Here is a 22,067-nt window from a genome sequence, read left to right as displayed (position 1 = left end):
TTATCACATCGTTTCTGGTGTTTCTTGATTAGTAACGGAATGAACAGAAAGTAACGGAACGACGCAAAGGTCTAATCATGAGAAAGCTGATGTAATCAGATTGATATTTGCTTGATGTCTTTCCCTCACCAAGAGCATGCTGTAAATCAAAACCAGTGTCATGTCCTACCAGTGATGCTACCAGGAGCTGTGTGGTGTGGTGTAAGACCTCTGTATTGTGGGTGAAGAATGGAAGAATTGTGGGCGAAGAATGGAAGAAACCATTTAAAACCTAAGAGCAGAGAGTACATACCATTCATTTTTTTTCTTCCTCATGTTGCCTACAAGTACGAAGGGTGGCTTCCATCCATTATATTGAGTTACTGTACCTTGTTAAATTACTGAAGGTTGCTAATATGGTTGTAGGAGAGCTCTTAGTTATCTGTAATGAGAGGGGAAAGGTGGTAAGGATATGTTTGCTAATTTGTAAACATCTTTCGATGGCTGAAGTGGTAGCGTGCTGGGCCCACATTCACCACGTGATGGACGACACAAGTTTGAATCCCCACGCTACCACCTCGGATTTTTCAGTCACTGCCGAGTGGCTTAAAACTACCCACATGCTGTCCTGAAGACCACCCTTCAACCCAGACTCTAGAGGAAACCGTCCAAGAATCAAGAACGAGTTCCGGGGGGCAGCATGAGCCAAGAGGAGATGGCGCCACTATAAACACTTGCCTGCGCCATGACGGGCTGGGGCCGACTACCATCCAGGCCCTCAAAAGAGCCTACAGCGCTATAGGCGGAGACGTAAAAAAAAAAAAAAAAAAAAAAAAAAAAAAAAAAATCCAGAGAACTATCAAAATGGTGCTCATAAATTGACGGACATGCACTACCATTGCTTTCCTGAATACTAGTGTGTTGGGCAGCTCTGAAGAAGGAGGAGGAGGAGGTGAGCTGCCCATCAGACAGCCTGAAGGTGTAGGGCAAATGTGTTGTAGGGAAAGTACAACTGGACAATATAACTGGTAATGTTTTTATTGAAATCAAGACAGTAAAAATACATTGAGAATAAGGTAAAAATACAGAAAAAATACATTGTTTACAAGGATTCATAGTAGAAATGTACACTGTGTTACAGCAGCTACTACTACTGTTACCACTACCACTACTACTACTACTACTACTACTACAACAACAACAGTAAAACCCCGATTATCCGAAAGCGGATTATCCGAAAGCGGATTATCCGAAATTGATCTGGATAATGCAATTAAATATTTTTTTTTTCTATACTAAAACGTTATAAAACATCAAAAAAAAATAAAAGTAACTACATATGTACTATATTAACACATTTAAAATTGATAAGAACAGTTAAAATGAATATGCTTTCTAATACGTATTGCCGAAATAGCTTGTAACGAATAGATCAATGTATTAGACAAAAAAATTAAACAAACTCTCAACAACACCATGTCCGCACCTTCGCCCCAGCAAGGACGTAGGTGCGGCGAACGAACAAACTACTGCACGACTACTCTCACACCGTACTCTCAAGACAACGACACAAACACGACTCCCCTCTCCACTCCATGCCACATTGCCCTTCCAACATACGAGTTGCGCGATAATATGAGTCATCATACTGTGTCTCCACCTGCACGATGCATCAAGGTCACACTTGCAAGCTTGCACAACCATTCACAATCGCACTCTGCAACATTCACAATTCAGATCTGCAACGCTCACAAGTATCAACATACACTGGTCCAGACAAGGAGATATACAGACAAACATACAATAAAACATTTACATCACATGTTTTATGCGTACTACAGGGGGGTCGTCTAATATGCGAGAATATGGGCGGTTCAAAGCCTCACATATCGCAAATTCGCATATTAGGAACCTTAAAAAGCATGCAAATAATGGTATATGGGCGGTCAGCCACATTTTTTTAACTTAGTTTCCAATGTAATAAACTGCTTTTTCGAGTTCTTTGGAGGCGCCATAATAACAACAACAGCAACAACAATAGCCCACAGGCTAGCTTGCACACAGCACAGACACAGCTTGTGAGAGCAATGGCTGATTTAGACGTACTGATGAAGAGAACACGTGGAGCCGTCTCACAGAGTAGAGTTGCCAGATTGCGCCATTGTTTATTTCCCTTCCTTCGGGAAGTGAGTAACAGCAAGTTCATTATTTGGTAGGAAATGGATGTTAGCGAAGTCGGGAACATGAAATGAATGAAAAAAAAACTTTTCTCTTACTACCGAGTCAAGTCACCGCTCCCACATGCTCCACCCCCCAAGGGGGGGAGGGAGGGAGGAAGGAGGTCGCATATGAGGTGGTTCGCATATCCCAAGTTCGCATATCAGGCGACCCCCCTGTACTTTGTTTAGCGTAGCGTGTGTTTGTTTGGTTTCATTGTTTACATCGTCAGTCGGCGGCAGTCGCGTCACACACTTCACACTGGGCAGTCGCATCGCGTTCTACCTGTGCTTCGACCTCACAAAATGGCGGCCATAAATCCGGATTATCCGAAAAATCGGCTTATCCGAAAGAGGCTTCCCCCCTTCCATTTTGGATAATTGGGGTTTTACTGTACTACTACTACTACTACTATCACTGTCATCATTTCCCTGTTCTCCAAAAAATACTTCATGCACTTTAAAAGTCCTCCTTTCAGTCCTCTGAAGTTTTTAACCCTTGCTGTGTCAACACACCTGCTTGATTAACTCAAGCAGGTAGTCTTTTGCTATAGCTCCGATGGGGCTCGATTTCTTTTCTATCGGCCCCTTGCTTGACGGGATGGGAGTGAAGGGCAGAGAAGTGCAGGGGTTGAGGTGCAATGTTCCAGTGGCTTGTGACACTGCTTTTTCTTCTTTACACGAAAACTCTGGTGAGGGAATAGTGCTGCATTAATGAGAATAAGTAAAGTCTATAGGAACTACCATGATGTAATTATAACTCACTACTAAATAATATAATAAGATTAGGTTTGTCCCTGTGCCTCAGTGACCCAACATAGCTCTTCCCCTGTAAATGATTTATGTTTCTTGAATGAGGAAGTTTGAGGCTTTGTATTTCTCATTTGAATTCCATGATCAGTGATGCCTAGACACTGTTGGGGCAGAAATTCTGACCTCCCTTCTGAGGTGTGGAGTTTTGGTTCCTTTCTCTCATCTGAAATCATATGAACCAATGTTCTTTAAACAACAGCAGAATTTGTGTTGGACAATCACCTTGAATCTGCATGTTACTGTATGCAATGTAATGTAATGTAATAAATGTAATGACTTACTGCTTCCACTGGAAGCAGTAAGGCATTACATTTTTTTTCATTTAAATTTTCTGAAAAGTGTCTCTGCAGTGAAAGAGATATGGTTCATGTTGTTTTTCATGAATATTAATAATTCTGTTGCATACAGTAACATGCAGATTCAAGGTGATTGTCCAACATAAATTCTGCTGTTGTTTAAAGAACATTGGTTCATATGATTTCAGATGAGAGAAAGGAACCAAAACTCCACACCTCAGAAGGGAGGTCAGAATTTCTGCCCCAACAGTGTCTAGGCATCACTGATCATGGAGTTCAAATGAGAAATACAAAGCCTCTAACTTCCTCATCCAAGAAACATAAATCATTTACAGGGGAAGAGCTATGTTGGGTCACTGAGGCACAGGGACAAACCTAATCTTATTATATTATTTAGTAGTGAGTTATAATTACATCATGGTAGTTCCAATAGACTTTACTTATTCTCATTAATGCAGCACTATTCCCTCACCAGAGTTTTCGTGTAAAGAAGAAAAAGCAGTGTCACAAGCCACTGGAACATTGCACCTCAACCCCTGTACCTTCCTCCTCCCACAGTGTGATGCAAATTGTTTCCAGCTCATCCATTTCCTCAAGGTATGGAAAACAATAAATAGACCGTATTCCATATCAGTACACTTAGTCATAGGGCTCTTGCACATTGCCCCTTAACAACAGCGATACTTTGCCCTTTGTAGCAACTTAAGCAACTGTTAATGATGAAACTATACAATATAATCTTTTATAAAAAAAAAAATATATATATATATATATATATATATATATATATATATATATATATATATATATATATATATATATATATATATATATATATATATATATATATATATATATATATACATTATATATATATATATATATATATATATATATATATATATATATATATATATATATATATATATATATATATATATACAGTAAACCCCGATTATCCGAAATGGAAGGGAAGCCTCTTCGGATAAGCCGATTTTCGGATAATCCGGATTTATGGCCGCCATTTTGATCGCCGCCAGTTTGATCGTCGGCATTGTGTCTTGCTTTCTCGGTCGAAGCACAGGTAGAACGCGATGCGACTGCCCAGTGTGAAGTGTGTGACTCGACTGCAGCCGACTGACGATGTAAACAATGAAACCAAACAAACACACGCTACGCTAAACAAAGTAGTACGCTTAAAACATGTGATGTAAATGTTTTATTGTATGTTTGTCTGTGTGTCTCCTTGTCTGGACCAGTGTATGTTGATACTTGTGAGTGTTGCAGATCTGAATTGTGAATGTTGCAGAGTGCGATTGTGAATGGTTGTGCAAGCTTGCAAGTGTGACCTTGATGCATCGTGCAGGTGGAGACACAGTATGATGACTCATATTATCGCGCAACTCGTATGTTGGAAGGGGAATGTGGCATGGAGTGGAGAGGGGAGTCGTGTTTGTGTCGTTGTCTTGAGAGTACGGTGTGAGAGTAGTCGTGCAGTAGTTTGTTAGTCACGCACCACGTCCTTGCTGGGGCGAAGGTGGACATGGTGTTGTTGAGAGTTTGTTTAATGTTTTTGTCTAATACATTGATCTATTCGTTACAAGCTATTTCGCGAATACGTATTAGAAAGCATATTCATTTTAACTGTTCTTATCAATTTTAAATGTGTTAATATAGTACATATGTAGTTACTTTTATTTATTTTTGATGTTTTATAACGTTTTAGTATAGAAAAAAAAAATTTTAATTGCATTATCCAGATCAATTTCGGATAATCCGGTTTTTCGAATAATCCGCTTCCGGATAATAGGGGTTTTACTGTATATATATATATATATATATATATATATATATATATATATATATATATATATATATATATATATATATATATATATATTTAAAATGCAGGAAGAGCGTGTTAGCTAAGGCAGCTTTCAGCTTCATAGAGGAGGGTATTGGCACCATCTGAGTTAAAACCTGTAGCACCGGTTCCTGCTTCTCTACTACTGAAAGCTCTCCTTGGCCAGTAGCATTGCAGGGGTCGGGCTTGAGTTGTCAGGGAGGCTCTTGGTGACTTCCCGGACCTCCTCCAAGGCCTTGAGGAGGTCGTCTTGGTTGTCTCGGATCAGGCACAATCTCTCCTTGGTGTCCTCCAGCTTGTGCATAACGGCAGGGCTCAGGGGGCCTTCCAGGACCTTCTGCTGCTCCTCTGAGGCCCTCCGAAGGTGCTTGAGTTGTGTCTCGCATCGAGCTTTCATGTATCGCTCCTGAAAGACATGTGTTTGTTAGCCTCTCTAGTCCAGGGTGTGTTTGTTGGGTCATACACACCTTATCAATCAGTACTCATGTCTGGAGCTTATGTGAGCGATGGAAATTAATTGGTTATAAAAAAAGGTTGATAAGTTAGTATTTTGAGTGACTCATGATTTTCCTGAAGCATACTAATTGGAAGGTGTGTGCGAATTATTTGACATACTTACAACACTAAACACTTCCGACTGTACATCTATTTGATAAAGACGCTATTCATCTCTGAGCTACAAAAATAAAGATTGATAAGTTAGTATTTTGACGATAATTCCTGACTCTTCCTGAAGCATCTAATTCAGACAGTGTATATGAACTGTTTGGGGGGAGCATATGAGTGTCTTTATTAAAAGAGCTATAACCTTGAAATCTTGATATGTTATTTGTATGTGTTCAATTATAATATGTGAATTTCATGAAATTTGGTTCATACTTTTGGTATATATGATTTTTTTTTTTAATTTTGAAAATATTTGATGCAGCCTAAAATATTTAATCAATTGCTTTGAAAAAAAATACCATGGATATCTCTGACATATGTCTAAAAATTGGCCAGAGGAAATTGCTTTCTCTTACTTTGTTCCTGAGAAAAGCAAAAAAAATTCACTTTTAATTTTCAGCTCTCTGTAATTCCATTATTTTCAAAGAAAATTAAGAATCATCCCGCCAAAAAAATAGCCCTTTTATTGTTCTTTCAAATGATACTAAGCAATAGACAATTGCAATTAAGTGTAGATTAAGTAGTGTTTTAAACCAGAAAAAACACTTTTTGAGATAACCTCTGTCAAACATTTTTTCCCAGGTCTGCTGTGTAGTGCCATATGTATTTGTTTGATTGGCATGAAATTTTCACATGACATTGCCTATGCCTTTCACTTACTAAAGTAATGGAAGAGGCATCTGGTCCCCCCTTCGAAAAGGTATTATTCACTCGAGGGTGACGGTATCAGAAAGCGCTTCCTTCCTCATTGTCGCAAGATTTCATCCTAACGTTGCTGTTTGTTGCTGTCACAGTTACTACATTTCTGCAGTGTGGTGTTGAGCACTTGAAGCTCTCAACCAGTGCCTGAAGCTGGGACACTGTGACGGTGACGTGAGTATCCTGGGGTGAGGCAGCTGTAGGCTCCACATCTGTCTCTCTAAGCAGCTGCTTCCTTATTTCATAAGAACATAAGAACGTAGGAGTTTGCAAGAGGCCGGTAGGCCTGTACAAGGCAGCTCCTTTGAACCTAAGCTCCCGTGTATCTAACCCCATCTAATATCGCTGTCCATGAATTTATCTAATCTATTTTTGAATGTGACAATTGTATTGGCACTCACCACATGACTGTTAAGCCTATTCCACTCATCCACCACCCTGTTAGTAAACTAATTTTTGCCTATGTCCCTGTTGAATCCAAATTTATCCAGTTTAAACCCATTACTTTGTGTCCTACCCGGTTCTCTTACCAACAAAACCTTATGAATATCCCCCTTATTAAAGCCCTTCATCCATTGATAAACCTCGATCATGTCTCCACGCACCCTTCGCCTTTCTAGAGAATGCAAATTTAACTGTTTGAGTCTTTCCTCGTATGGCAAGTTTCTCAACCCCTGAATCATCTTAGTCATCCTCCTCTGCACCGATTTTAACATTTTGATATCCATTCTATAGTAAGGTGACCAAAACTGAACCGCATAGTCCAGATGAGGTCTAACTAATGCTAAATATAGTTTGAGGAAGACTTCGGCGCTTCTGTTGCTTACGCTCCTTGAAATAAATCCCAGTACCCCATTTGCTTGATTTCTAGCTTGAATGCATTGTGCCCTTGAACGGAGATCAGAGCTCACTAAGACCCCTAAATCTCTCTCGCACCCAGACCTGCTTATGAGAGTGTCATTTAAGCAATAGTTATGAGAGGGGTTGTTCCTACCTACACTCAGAATACTGCACTTCCCTACATTGAACTCCATCTGCCATTTATCCACCCAGTCATACAATCTGTTTAGTTCATCCTAGAGTACTGTAATGCTTTCTGAGACAGAGGCTGGGCTTGTGAGCTGGCATGTGATGGTCCAGGCCTTGGTGGTGATGGTGGTAGTGGTGGTGACTGTGGTGGTGGCTGATGGTGATGGTGACGCGCCACCTCTCTCGCTGTCCCGATGTCCTGTTTCCTCCTGCTGGTGATCTGGGACTTGGGGAATCCACATTGCATGGTGTGCCTTCTCATAACTCTCCCTTGTACCCTTAGAGAGTTGCTTCTTCTGTGGCATGCTTGAAGAACTTGCAGAGAGAAAGTTTGGGGAACACCGAGTGACTGAGGCAGAGAGAAGTAGCCTCACCTCGTGCTCCCATTTCCTGCACTAGATGACGATGCCACGTGGCAAAATTTGAAAGCAAAAATAATTTATAACGTGAATTTTACGAAAATATCAAAATCAAAAGCATATAATGCTATAATGGAGTGCTGGGGCTGTGCTGAGTATATGCTGAGGATTAAGAGGGTACAAAAGACATGCTTAACCCTTTCATTGCTAAACACTCGCAGCAAGTGTTAGGCGTATTTGCTGGTGGTGCTAAATGCTCGCTGTGAGCTCCAGCCGCACTCAAATCTCCCGCGTATGAAAGTGTTCCAACACTAATTCTCACAACACAGGATTGCCAATTGAGTGGGTTCTTCACTAAATTTGGTGGAAAATCATATCAGCCCAGCGCGGCAAATCTAGAGACGAGTAACTGGTGGATGTTCTTGCCCAATGTAGCGGCATTTTTGCATAGCTTCACCTATCACCTGACTGATTCTTTGACTAAATAGTTGTAAATATTGCAGTTGGCAATACTCCCTTGCCAGAATCTGAAGGAGAGATGTCCGCAGTTCCCTCAATATGGCTGATCATCCCGCACGCACCGATGTAAGTGTCAACATTCAACACTCCCTGAACATACACGTACGTTCGCAAGAAAGGCATACATAACCGGCTCCTATATATCTGGACCTCCTCTTTCCAATGGTGTTTTTGGTTTTTAGCTGTGATGAATAGTTTTTGAAATACAGAGGTTAAAAGAGACCCCTCATTGGGCTGCCCGACTGCGCCTGAGGGGATAGTCACATCCACACCATGCGCAAGGAAAGGGTTAAGGTGTGCTAGGTCTGTTCTGAGGATATGCCGAGGACAAAGAAGGTTGCTATGTTAAAAGGTTGAGAGCATAGCAAATACATACCCATCACACCCTCTGGGCATGTATGGGGAAAAGGTGAAAGAGGAAAAGTTAGAAAGTTTCGTTTAGATGGCGCAACATCTGTGGTCATATGCCGGAGAGAGACAGGAGGGGGAAGGAATTATAGGAGAAGGGAACAGATTCCAGGAGACAGGAAACAACCCCTGATTAATACCTGGTACCCATTCAATGCTGGGTGGACAGGGGTGTAGGGTATCGGAAAAGCTGCCCAAATTTTTCCGCTCCGCTCGGGAATCGAACCCGGGCCCTCTCGGTTGTTTACCGTTTACCGTTGATGAAGTTTCAGGCCCCGGTCCGCCACCGTAGCAGCGCTCCACAGGGCCGCTAACATTATAACAGTAATATTAGCACCTAAAGTTGTCCTCAATCCTCATATTTGTTAAGACGTAGGATTTAGTGAATAAGTGAGTCTTCAGCGCTTTCTTGAAGATTGCCAGACTGTCACTGTTCTTAACATCCCCGGGCAACTCATTATAGAGCCGCGGGGCACTCTTCTCAAATGCTCTGAAACCCAGTTCCAGGTTGACCCTGGGCTCATAGAGTCTATACCGTTCTGTACTGTGTCTCACTGACATGGTGGTGTCCAAATGAAAATCCTGTAGTATATTTCTCAAATATCCAGGTTTACCAAGTCACGTTGCTTGATAAGTTAAGACACATATTTTGTAGACTATTCGTGCCTTAATGGGTAGCCAATGCAAGTCTATAAGTGCAGGTGTTATTCTCTCACGGGGGGGCAGACCCTTTATTAGCCTTGCAGCTCTGTTCATAACAAGTTGTAGTTTCTTCAGCAGATATTTAGGAAGGCCATAATAAAGTGAGTTACAATAATCCAGCTTACCAGTTACATGATTATATATAAGCATCTTCATAGTCTTATCATCCAGGTATTTCTTGACAAATGCAGTAATTCTCAGATGGTAGCCTGCCGTTCTCACCACCTGATTGATCTGTTCTTTGAATGATAGAGTGCAGTCAAGTATCACACCTAAATCTTTGACTGACTTTTTTACAGTCATAGTGTCATCTTTTATCCGAAGAGTGGAAATATCTAGCCTCCTGAGATCCTTGTTCTTCCCCACAATCAAGCATTCAGTTTTATCCTCATTCTGCTTCAGCTGCTTAGAATTCACCCATTTCCCAACATCATCCATAATTCTGCTCAGCTTATCTTCAGTGTTTTCCACATCACTCAGCGACAAATAGAACTGTGTATCATCAGCATACAGTTTAAAGTCAACTTCATGCCTTCTTAGCAAATGTGAAAGACCGATAGTATAAACACAGAATAAAATTGGACCCAGTACACTTCCCTGGGGGACTCCTCTTTGCAAAAGTTTATGAGTAGAGGATGATTTACCTTGCCTCCTGGTATGCTCTTCTTGCCTCATCTGTTTTAAGCCTACACCACAGTCTTTCTTTTTTCTTCTTCTCTCTTTTTGCCCACAGTATTTCCGCATTAAACCAAGGTGCATGATCTCTCAACACTATCTCCTTTTCAATCAGAGGACAGAGGCTGTTATACTCATCTCTAGCTAAACTATTATATAGCTTAACCAGGCAGGTAGCACAATTTCCACGCAACACCGAGCCATGTTCATAGATTTCACGACATTTAATAGTAATTTCCTGTATTACAGAGTTAATCAATATTTCTGGTTGAAATTTTTTTCGCAATCTGAACGTAATCTTTTTTCTCTGCACTGCTTCCCTCACGTGTGAAATTTCAAAGGTTACCAATTTATGCACCGGGGATATACAACATATTTCATCGACACCCCCCCCTTGCACTAGATCACCGTCTATATCGTTGAAAACCAAGTCTAGCACATGCCCCCTAAAGAGGTCATCTCGTTCACTTTATTAATCAGGTTGAAACTGTCCATCATCTCAATGAAGGCCATGGCAGAAAAATTTTCAGGATCATTGATCCATAGATTAAAGTCACCACAGATGAACACATTTGCACTCACCATATCCACAGACTCCAAAGGTGTGTGAAATTCATCAATAAAGACCTCTGCTCTTGTATCTGGAGGTCGATACACCACAATAAAGGTGCTTTTCCTTTTATCAATTTCACAGATGACTTGCACTAATTCAAAAGTATTCCACCTTTCTGATGCTTTTCTCCGAATCTTCTTAAAAGAATTTGAAAGAAATATCCCAACACCACCACCCCTTCTTGTCTCCCTCGGAACATGTAGAAAGGTATGAGTTACCGGCGTCATCTCACGAATCTTGGCGACATCGTAGTCATTTAGCCATGTTTCAGTTACCGCTAAAATGTCAAGATCCTTTTCTTTGATGAGATCACGGATATCTAGAGTTTTATTTCCCACAGACTGAACATTTAGCAGACCACATTTTATCTTTGTATCTGAGGAATTAGTAGCCATGATCAGTTATGTTACGAATTCTCTCAATTTCAGTCTGAAAAACTACACAACACTGGTTATTCGCCGAGTGATTAACTTCAGACTTCTTGTACCTCACACAATTTATACATTTCCTCTCAGTCCCGGGGCAGTCTTTCACTTTATGCTCTCCTGCACATTTATAACATACTGGGTTCTCACCATTGGCCTTGGCAGTGCATTTGGACTCAATATGACTATATCTCTGACAATGATAACATATTATTGCATGGTATCTGTCTCTCACAGTATACACCTCCCATTCAAGTTTTATTCTATCATGGTGCTTGTAGATTAGCTTCTAACCATTGGATCACATTTCAGGATGTAATGCGCCAGCCACTGCAGCAGGCTTACTAAAAATTTTCTCCTCAACTTGTGGAATCGAGTGTAGGAACTCATTTCTTTTAAGCAGTGTCTCAATTATCTTATCCCCAGAGCCGAGTGTGCTAACCACTGCACCACGAAGCCCTGGTGAAAGAGGAATTACCTACACTCTACCTCATTAAGAACACTAAACTAATCGTAAACTACAAAATTCAAGTAAAAAGTAAAATCACAGTCACACCCACATTGAGAAGCTCCTGTCTGAGGCCTTCCAGTTCCAGCTTAAGCACCTCCACCTCCTCCGCCGTCACTGGGTTGGCTTGCTCCACGTCAGCCGGGTGGAGCACATGAGGGGGAACTCTTAACGTGTCGTGGAGCCTCGTCTGTGGGGGAGATAGTTGCTTTCAGAGGGATAAAGAAGAAACTTGTGGTATTGTTAAGCTTCTGACTCTCATGTCAACTATTCCCAAACGCCCAAAAAGGAGATAAGGTGGGTTCTAATGAGTTTTTTTAGGTTCATGGTACAGAGGAAGGGTCAAACTACCACCTGGAAATGCCCACAACAATTCCTATGCAAGCCTTGTCAGATCAGTATGTGCTAGGGCGTGGAAATGTTTAAGAATATGACCCTTGGTACCTGATCTAGAGAAATAACTTAGTATGAAAGGAGAACAGAGAGAGACTGGCGGGTATAACATGAACAGCTAGGAGGAATAAGGGTGAAGCTGGATGCCTTACAAAAGATTGAGAAAAAACTTTATATGAAAGATGAAGAGAAAATGCTGGGTATAATATGGATAGAGAGGAAGTATACAGCATGAAACAGAGGGTGACACTTATGCCTTACAAAAGATATACAGTAAAACCTCAGTTTACGATTGCCTTAGTTTACAAGTGTTTTCATTTATGAACAAAAAAATCACAAAAAAATGCCTTGGTTTACGAGCAGTTACTTGGTGTACAAGCATCCTGTTTGTATGTCTTTTTTTTTAAAGATCTTGCCACCTCAAGGGTGGGGACACATGCTATATGGAAGCTATCATGGTCAAGCACGTACATCCCTCCGAGGAGGGACAACAAACCCTTGCCGGGTGACGGCTCATGCAAGGGAGGGGAGGATGCCGATAGACCAGCTCTATCAGGTTATGTCAGCCAAGCCAACCAAGTCAGTCTTTCGACGAGGACTGGCGTGTCTCTTTGTACAAGTCGAAGACATGAGCGTGGGTTCCCTTTGTTCACTGCAAGATGAGCGTGCTCAAAGCGGAAATCAATGGGAATAGAGTCTCAGTTAGGGTTGCCACCTTGATCTAAAATAAGAAAGGAATGCAATATTCCATTCTCCAATACAGAATGAATCCATATTTTAATTAAGGGACAGGTGGCACCACTAAAATTTCTCTAGCATGCCATGACTGACAGCCACAGCCCGATACTGGTGAAGGCAGCAGGGAGGGGGAAGGATGTTATGCCTCGTACTGTACACGTATTTCAGGACGACCCTTGACAAACAATTTTATGGACTGGTTTTGTGATTCACCAAAAAATGCGCTCACAAGTTATAAAATACTAAATTTTATCTACTTAACAATTAAGACAGCCAAATATAGAACAAATAATGTTCCGTATTTTAATTAACACTATTGCGCATGTGGACGCGACATACGCGTCACTATAATTGTCTGGTCAAAAAGCACAGCTTCTGGTTGATGCGACTATCGTGCCACTGGGACAAAAAAAATTCACCAAAAATTCTGTAATTCTCACTGATGTGTGATACTTGGTCTGTAGACAGGCTAGGGCATGTCGGCTCGAGGTAAGCTGATAGACCCTTCTTGCCGGGAAATTTTCCTGGGTGACTGGTGATGCAAACAGAAAATCTCTAGCGGTCGCGGATGGGTTAGTGTGTGGCGGGGGGAGGGGTAAACTTTCAATATTTTTTTTCTTTCAAGCCTAACTCAAGAACTTGACATCATATAAGAAATCTGAAACTACCATTGGATAGGTAATGATCTGTTCTTTAAGATGAAACCATAAAAATAAAAAACTATAACAGTTATGGAAATAATTGGGAAAAAAGTTAACATTTTTGAAAAAAACCTATTTTTTTCTCTTTTTTTTTTCAAATTTATGACTGTTATAATTGGTGTATCAAAATTCCATCTGTTGCGCTAATTAGCTCATAAATATCCGCTTCTTTTGTTATAGAATACAATTTGTTATATTTTTACTCCTATGTGAAAATGTGAGTTTTTTATTTCAGAAATTGGTTCGCGTCACTTCAACTCACGATATCTTGGTAAAATATAAAACAAACATTATTGTTTTTCTTTCCACATGAAAGAGCTTACAATTTACAGTGGAATGTATGCAGTTTCATAAAAGTGAACCGAGCAAAAAATTCGATAAGTGAGTTTTGAAAAAAAATATACCGTACACTCAAGGTACCAAAATCGGCCTCCCAATAGCCAGTTAGGTGTGCATTTTGGAGACGAAAATCAGATGGGAGGGTGTGCGTGAAAGTGTTAAGAAAATGGTGGCAACCCTAGTCTCAGTTCACATAGTACACTCACAGAGATAGCACCCGCACGCTCGTGTCTGATTACATTTGTGCTCTGGTTTGCAATCTTTGTGTTTTCAGCACTACAGTGTATGTTCTTTGTGCTTTAAAAATTTACCCAAAAAAGATGATTAAAAGGGATGGTGCTGCAAAGGAGAAAACAGGAACAGTGGACTCTACGCTCGCAACAGCAGGAATGGTGTGCTAGCCTCGGCGGCTTGCATGCCCTCCTGGACATGACTGACTCCTGTTCACCCTCCATATCAAATGATATGTCGCGTTAGCTTCACGTTGATGCTTGAACATAGTTCTGGTACCTCAAGAATAGGGAAACTGCAGCTGCTAAACCCTGGGGTGAAGCCTACACCTCGAGTGTAGTATGCGGTTGTGGGAGTCTCCTGAATATTACAGCACACATAAGTAAACGTAACACATAAAAACAAGTCTAGTGTTAGCTTAGATGTAAAAAGAAAAGGATAGACAGTGAGAAAATTAGGAAAAGGGAGAAGAATATTAGTATTTATTATTGCTAGTTGTTAGTAAAATTACTTTTATTCTTTATAAAATAACATGTAAAATGATTTCCTGTAAATATTTTTGGGGATATGAAACAAATTAATGGGATTCACATTAATTTCAATGGAGAAATTAGTTTTGGTTTATGAGTGTTTTGGTGTGCGAGCAATATTCGGCAATTAAACTAAATAAATAAACCAAGGCTTGACTGTACATAAAAATCTTAATATCAAAGAAAAATTAGAAAATGCCAGGTATAACACAGAGATAGGAACCATGCATACCAACAGAGGAACAAAGAAAGGTTGAAGATACAGACAACAAACATGAGACAAAAAAATACCGTATTCTAGAAATAATTATAGATGGCGAACATAAACCCTGAATAAATACACCTTCGTCTTCTGCATAACCTTGGCGAAGTTCTTGTCTGTTTCGGCCCTTAGCTTGGCCATGCCCTCGCGCCGCTCCTCCTCGGGCAACACCTCCGGGTCCAACTGGGTGTGACATGGCAGCGGAGGACAGCATCATTAGCAAGGCAATCATAGTGTTAACTTAAGATGTATGATAAGAAGATACATAGGGAGAAAGATAGGAAGAGGGGGAAGAATTAACAAGGAAAGGCAAGTCTAGTGTTAGCTTAGATGTACGTACAAAGAAAAGGATAGATAGGGAGAAAATTAGGAAAAGGGAGAAGAATTAACAAGGAAAGGCAAGTCTAGTGTTAGCTTAGATGTACAAAGAAAAAAATACATAGGGAGAAAATTAGGAAAAGGGAGAAGAATTAACAAGAAAAGGCAAGTCTAGTGTTAGCTTAGATGTACAAAGAAAAGGATACATAGGGAGAAAATTAGGAAAAGGGAGAAGAATTAACAAAGTAAGGCAAGTCTAGTGTTAGCTTAGATGTACAAAGAAAAGGATAGATAGGGAGAAAATTAGGAACAGGGAGAAGAATTAACAAGGCTTAGATGTACAAAGAAAAGATATAGGGAGAAAAATAGGAAAAGGGGGAAGAATTAACAAGGATCGGTGAGTCAATTGTTGGCAAAACCAATATACAAGGAGTTCAAGAAAAGGTAGCAGAATCAACATAGAATGGGGAGTGTAGTGTTAGCTTGGACGTGCAAAACAATGACAGACAGGAAGATGGCGCCACTATAAACACCTGCCTGTGCCAATACGGGCTGGGGGCGACTACCATCCAGGCCCCTCAAGCAAGCCTACTGGTACTATAGGCGTAGACGTAGACGTAAAAAAAAAAAAAAGGGAAAGGGAAGAGAATCATTATTATTGTAAGAGGTGAAGCTGGTAGAGAGGGAGGAATATGGACACTATTAGCTGTTAACATGGAAAGGTATATAAGGGAGATGAACAAGAAATGGAAAATGAATAGGGAAACGGGGATGAATTAGTTAGACTTAGGTGCACGGAGGAATATGGACACTATTTGCTGTTAACATGGAAAGGTATATAAGGGAGATGAACAAGAAATGGGGACGAATTAGTTATTTAGGTGCACAGAAGAATAGAAATAACAGGGAAATTAATAAAAAAGGAGATGAAGGATAGAGAGATGAATAGGAAAGGGAGAAGAATTGTTAGTTTAGGTGCATGGAAAATGGAAATAATACAAAGGTAGAGAGAAAAATGTTTATGGGTAATTCAGGGTATACAAGAAAATGGAAAATAAATATAAGAGATAAAACTGGGAGACATTACAGTCATCCCTCAAATAGTACAGTTTCCAATAGTTCAGTTTCAGTTTTATACGGATTGTCATAGAAGATCTTTTTAGGATTTTTAAATTTCCTGCTCACCGGGAAATTCAAAAATCCTAAAAAAATCTACTATGAAAATCCACATAAAACCAAAACCGAACTATTGGAAACTGTACTATTTGAGGGATGACTGTTATTAGCTTGAGCATCCCGGAGAACAGAAAATCACTCATAAACAAAATTAATCTTATAACAAAGTGAAAATACAGTGGATAGTTTGATAATAATGCCAATAAATATATACAAAATACACCTTTGTTTAATATCCTTCTCTTCCCTTACAAAATACACCTACTGGCTTGATAGCAATTCCAATACATTAATACAAAATTAGTTAATGCTAAATATACTTAACCTGGTAGCAGCGGGGATTATGATTCTTAATGGTCCCTCTAAGCGAGAAAAATGAGAAAAAATCATCCCTCACACAAACCATTTCATAATATATATCAAAGCATTTGTGATCAGTTTATGTATCATCTATTTTTTGGGGTTAAAATCATGGCACAAATTTGGCCCGTCACTGCTACATGGTAAAGCCACAAATTTGGCCCGTCGCTGCTACCGGGTTAATGGGTTGATAGCAATACCAGTATGTACCTATCAATCCAGCTGGCAAATTAGGGGAAGAAACAAAAGAGGAATTAGCTGTGTTGTGTCTCATAAGAACACTCAACCCCTTGACTGTGGATTTCCTACAAGAAGACATCAAACTACAGGAATGGAACAAAAAGTAGCTGCTACAAGTCAATGAAGATACCAATACCACATGGGAAACACTCCACTATCTACCAGAGAGCAGAGAAAGACTTGGGACCATATGTTACCAAGCTACCAGTGAAGGTGAAATCCATGACAATCGCAGTGGACGGGTTGAGGTAATCGTAACATAATGGTCCAGTTTCACAGTATAGGAAACACCTCAATACAATAAGGAAAGAAAAAACAAAAACTGACCCTCATATGGCCACTCCTTCTGATTACTTATGCAGGAGCAGCAATTGGCAAGCTTTTTTATTGTTTTGTCTTTATTACTTTTAAATGGTTTCCTTAACTGTAGAAATAAACAAAACTCCCATTATAGATAGATAGAAGTACAGAATTTACCTAATGTACATATCAACGCCTCTAACTGCAAACTTGAGCAATTTCCTTTACTCTAAAAAAATAAATAAAAGACTCCCATTATAGATAGATCTTATGTATGTATCGATGACTCAAACAACTGCACACTAATATGATACCAAATAATCAATGCCTCAAACAACTGCAAACTAATATGATGCCAAATAATCAATGCCTCAAACAACTGCAAACTAATATGATGCCAAATAATCAATGCCTAAACAACTGCAAACTAATATGATGCCAAATAATCAATGCCTCAAACAACTGCAAACTAATATGATGCCAAATAATCAATGCCTCAAACAACTGCAAACTAATATGATGCCAAATAATCAATGCCTCAAACAACTGCAAACTAATATGATGCCAAATAATCAATGCCTCAAACAACTGCAAACTAATATGATGCCAAATAATCAATGCCTCAAACAACTGCAAACTAATATGATGCCAAATAATCAATGCCTAAACAACTGCAAACTAATATGATGCCAAATAATCAATGCCTCAAACAACTGCAAACTTATATGATGCCAAATAATCAATGCCTCAAACAACTGCAAACTAATATGATGCCAAATAATCAATGCCTAAACAACTGCAAACTAATATGATGCCAAATAATCAATGCCTCAAACAACTGCAAACTTATATGATGCCAAATAATCAATGCCTAAACAGCTGCAAACTTATATGATGCCAAATAATCAATGCCTCAAACAACTGCAAACTTATATGATGCCAAATAATCAATGCCTAAACAGCTGCAAACTTATATGATGCCAAATAATCAATGCCTCAAACAACTGCAAACTAATATGATGCCAAATAATCAATGCCTCAAACAACTGCAAACTTATATGATGCCAAATAATCAATGCCTCAAACAACTGCAAACTTATATGATGCCAAATAATCAATGCCTCAAACAACTGCAAACTTATATGATGCCAAATAATCAATGCCTAAACAGCTGCAAACTTATATGATGCCAAATAATCAATGCCTCAAACAACTGCAAACTTATATGATGCCAAATAATCAATGCCTAAACAACTGCAAACTTATATGATGCCAAATAATCAATGCCTCAAACAACTGCAAACTTATATGATGCCAAATAATCAATGCCTCAAACAACTGCAAACTTATATGATGCCAAATAATTAATGCCTCAAACAACTGCAAACTTATATGATGCCAAATAATTAATGCCTCAAACAACTGCAAACTTATATGATGCCAAATAATTAATGCCTCAAACAACTGCAAACTTATATGATGCCAAATAATTAATGCCTCAAACAACTGCAAACTTATATGATGCCAAATAATCAATGCCTCAAACAACTGCAAACTTATATGATGCCAAATAATCAATGCCTCAAACAACTGCAAACTTATATGATGCCAAATAATCAATGCCTCAAACAACTGCAAACTTATATGATGCCAAATAATCAATGCCTCAAACAACTGCACACTAATATGATGCCAAATAATCAATGCCTAAACAACTGCAAACTAATATGATGCCAAATAATCAATGCCTAAACAGCCGCAAACTTATATGATGCCAAATAATCAATGCCTCAAACAACTGCAAACTAATATGATGCCAAATAATCAATGCCTAAACAACTGCAAACTTATATGATGCCAAATAATCAATGCCTCAAACAACTGCAGCCTTATGATACCAAAAAAATCAATCCCTCTGACAACTTCAAACTTATATAAGACCAAATAAATAAGAATTCCTCGACACATGACCCAAGACCAGTGTGGAACCCCTGGCCGAGACTGACACACCTGTGAAAACTGTTCCTCCACCTGGTCCAGCGCCTCCTTGAGCCGTTGTGCCATCGCCTCCTCCACTGTGGGTGAGAGGTTACGGAAAAACAATATTATTATTACTATTTTATTATTAGGTAAAGGTGGGTGCATATGCTATAGGTGCGTGTGGCTGCGGTGCTCATCCCTGTACAGTTGCCCTTTTGAGCCTGTGGTACGGAAAAACCCATCACCCCAGGACACGAAACAATGTGAAATTCAGGTTACCACATTTTACCTTCCCCAGGTACCCATTCATCGACCAGCTCTAAAGGGAGGATGAACAGCTGGGTGGACTGCACCAACCCCAAAATTGACCTCTCTTGGCCACTCCTTTGTACACCCTTTTATGGGGGCAGCAATAGGTAGGTCTTTTTTTTCTCACTTGTATTTTTTTCTCTCTTGAGCTTACTTAATTACTTTGGTTATTTCCTTTACTGTAAAAAACAACAACCCTCAAAGCATCCCTAAATACATAGACTTAACATTCACAGGCACACTCTAGAGGACCTGTTGGGCAGCGACACCCTCAGTCCCACACTGCCCTCCAAGCCCTCAAGGGTACAAAGACCTTTCTGCATTATTCTGGTCATCTTGTCAGGATTTAGCCCCTACCCTGGGGATATATCTTAACCCGGTAGCTGCGAGGATCATGTCAAAGGCCCCTTTAAGCGAATTAATGATAAAAAATCATCACTCACGCATATATATAATCAGCGGTGGGCACTGCTAAACAAAAAGTTAGCTTCACTAACTGGTAATCAAATAACTAAAAAGTTAGCTTTACTTACGTTAAACCGCTTAACTGATAAAGAAATTAGTGGAAGCTAACGCTAACTGCTAACTTTTTATATGAATTGAGCATTGGTTTAGTATTTTGGCTCTAAAACTCTTAAAATCAGACCTAGTGTCCTGAAATTTCAATATGTTGTAGCTCAGACAGTTTTCCAGAAAGGTATAGCATATACTTTTTTTCCATAACTGACACATTTATTATTTTAAGTTTATTTCTTGTCAGGTGGAAAATATCAAATTCTTGTTATTAAATCCCGAGTTCAAAGAGTTGGAAACGGAAGAAGCATTATCCTAAAATACCAAAAGTTTCCCTAATAATTGTCTAATTACCCTACTTTAATGCATAATTTACCCAAAATTGGGAGCCCTGGAATTATTGTGCCAGGTGGCTCAACTGGTGCTGACTGTCCACAATGGACAAGAACAAATCGGTATGAATTCTTTAGTGGACTTAAAGTTAGCGGAGGAGGAACTATATTTAGCGGAAGCTAATTCGTCAGTTAACAGTTTCCAGAGTTAGCGAAAACGCTAATCAGCTAACGAAAAAGTTAGCGGGTTAGTGGAACCATGCCCACTACTGCATATCATCATATAATACATATCAATGCATTTGTGATCAGTTTATGCATCCTCTATTTTGGGGGGTTATGTCACGGCAAAAATTTGGCCTGTCGCTTGTACGCGGTAATGCCACAAATCTGGCCCGTCGCTGCAACTGGGTTAGCAACAATGACAGCCACAAGCCTAACCAGCCCCTCAAACATGAAGAAGAAATATAAAAATAAGAGATAGGGATGGTAAGTTAAGAAAATAAAGAGAGGAGGACTAAACAATAGCTGGTAAGTTATCCAAATATTTACCGTCAGGTTGGTTTACAGTCATTTCGCCCACATGCCAATTCGCCCACAAGAGTTTTCGCCTACTTAAAGGAGTCAATTTGCCCACACTAGTATAATTCAATTTTATTTTGTCTTAAACCTAAAAAAAAAAGTCCAATGCTCTAACAATGCAATTGCATTTATTACATTCATGTAATAACATTGTGCATTGAGCTTTGATTGCAGCATGCACAGCGCAGCTCATCATTTGCATTTATTACATTCATGTGCTGAATATAAGTATAGAAATAAGACCTTTAAAACCAATTTAAGTTTAAAACCTAAATATGTATAAACCTTTAAAACCTAAATATACATACTGGTACATGTTAGATTCAGCTGCACACTGGGCCACTGAGATGAGCACGTACAAGCTTTCAGCAACTGATATGATGACCTCTCACTCCTCACATGCTAATCTCAAAGAGTGAACGTTTTACCCTGCAAATCCCTATACTTTTTCCACTGGATCCTTCGCAGCTTTTTTCCAGATACTAGCCTTATGTAGACAGATGTTAATTTAGCCTCTTTGTGGAGAAGGCTTACAAGGACTTGTTTTGCATAGTCCTCTGTTCTCACAAAAGCATTGACTGTCATTAGCTATGTAAATGGGTGCCTACGCAGCTTAAACGTGCCATTAATGTACCATGATTTCGCCTTGGTTAGATGTCCTATTTGCTGTGTTGTTGCAAAGATCAGGTGGCGGCGTTCACGAACCATTACGTTAGCTCTAAGGAAGTCATCAGGACTATGAGGTGCATCGAGTTTAAAATTCTTTTGGCTCTGTCGGTCTTAAATTCTGTCTCTGCCTGTTTGCTGTTCTTGCCAAGTGCTTTGGCTTAGGCAGACTAGGGCATGGTGCATTTCCCATCTCTTGTAGAAGAACATTATCCACTATAGCAGATGCTGGTTTAAATAGGTCTTGTGCTGCCATTTCCTTTACTTGTAATGTTACTTTAGTGGTGATAGCAGAGCCTGTTGATGGTGGATGGTTGTGGCATAAG

At 39.6% G+C, this 22,067-nt stretch overlaps 1 protein-coding gene across 1 annotated transcript; it reads right to left on the bottom strand.

Annotated features, from left to right (window-relative positions):
• Positions 1 to 5,208: 5,208 nt before the first annotated feature.
• On the bottom strand, positions 5,209 to 19,432 carry LOC126991432 (uncharacterized). Its single transcript, XM_050850200.1, has 4 exons — positions 19,370 to 19,432; positions 15,047 to 15,148; positions 11,824 to 11,961; positions 5,209 to 5,574 (listed from the first exon to the last, which is right to left on the bottom strand). The coding sequence occupies exons 1-4, from the start codon at positions 19,421 to 19,423 to the stop codon at positions 5,311 to 5,313; spliced, it is 558 nt and encodes a 185-aa protein (XP_050706157.1). The 5' UTR covers positions 19,424 to 19,432; the 3' UTR covers positions 5,209 to 5,310.
• Positions 19,433 to 22,067: the final 2,635 nt, after the last annotated feature.

Source organism: Eriocheir sinensis, unplaced genomic scaffold (assembly GCF_024679095.1).
Source record: "Eriocheir sinensis breed Jianghai 21 unplaced genomic scaffold, ASM2467909v1 Scaffold278, whole genome shotgun sequence".
Taxonomy (NCBI): domain Eukaryota; kingdom Metazoa; phylum Arthropoda; class Malacostraca; order Decapoda; family Varunidae; genus Eriocheir; species Eriocheir sinensis.
This window is presented reverse-complemented; position numbering and strand designations above follow the sequence as displayed.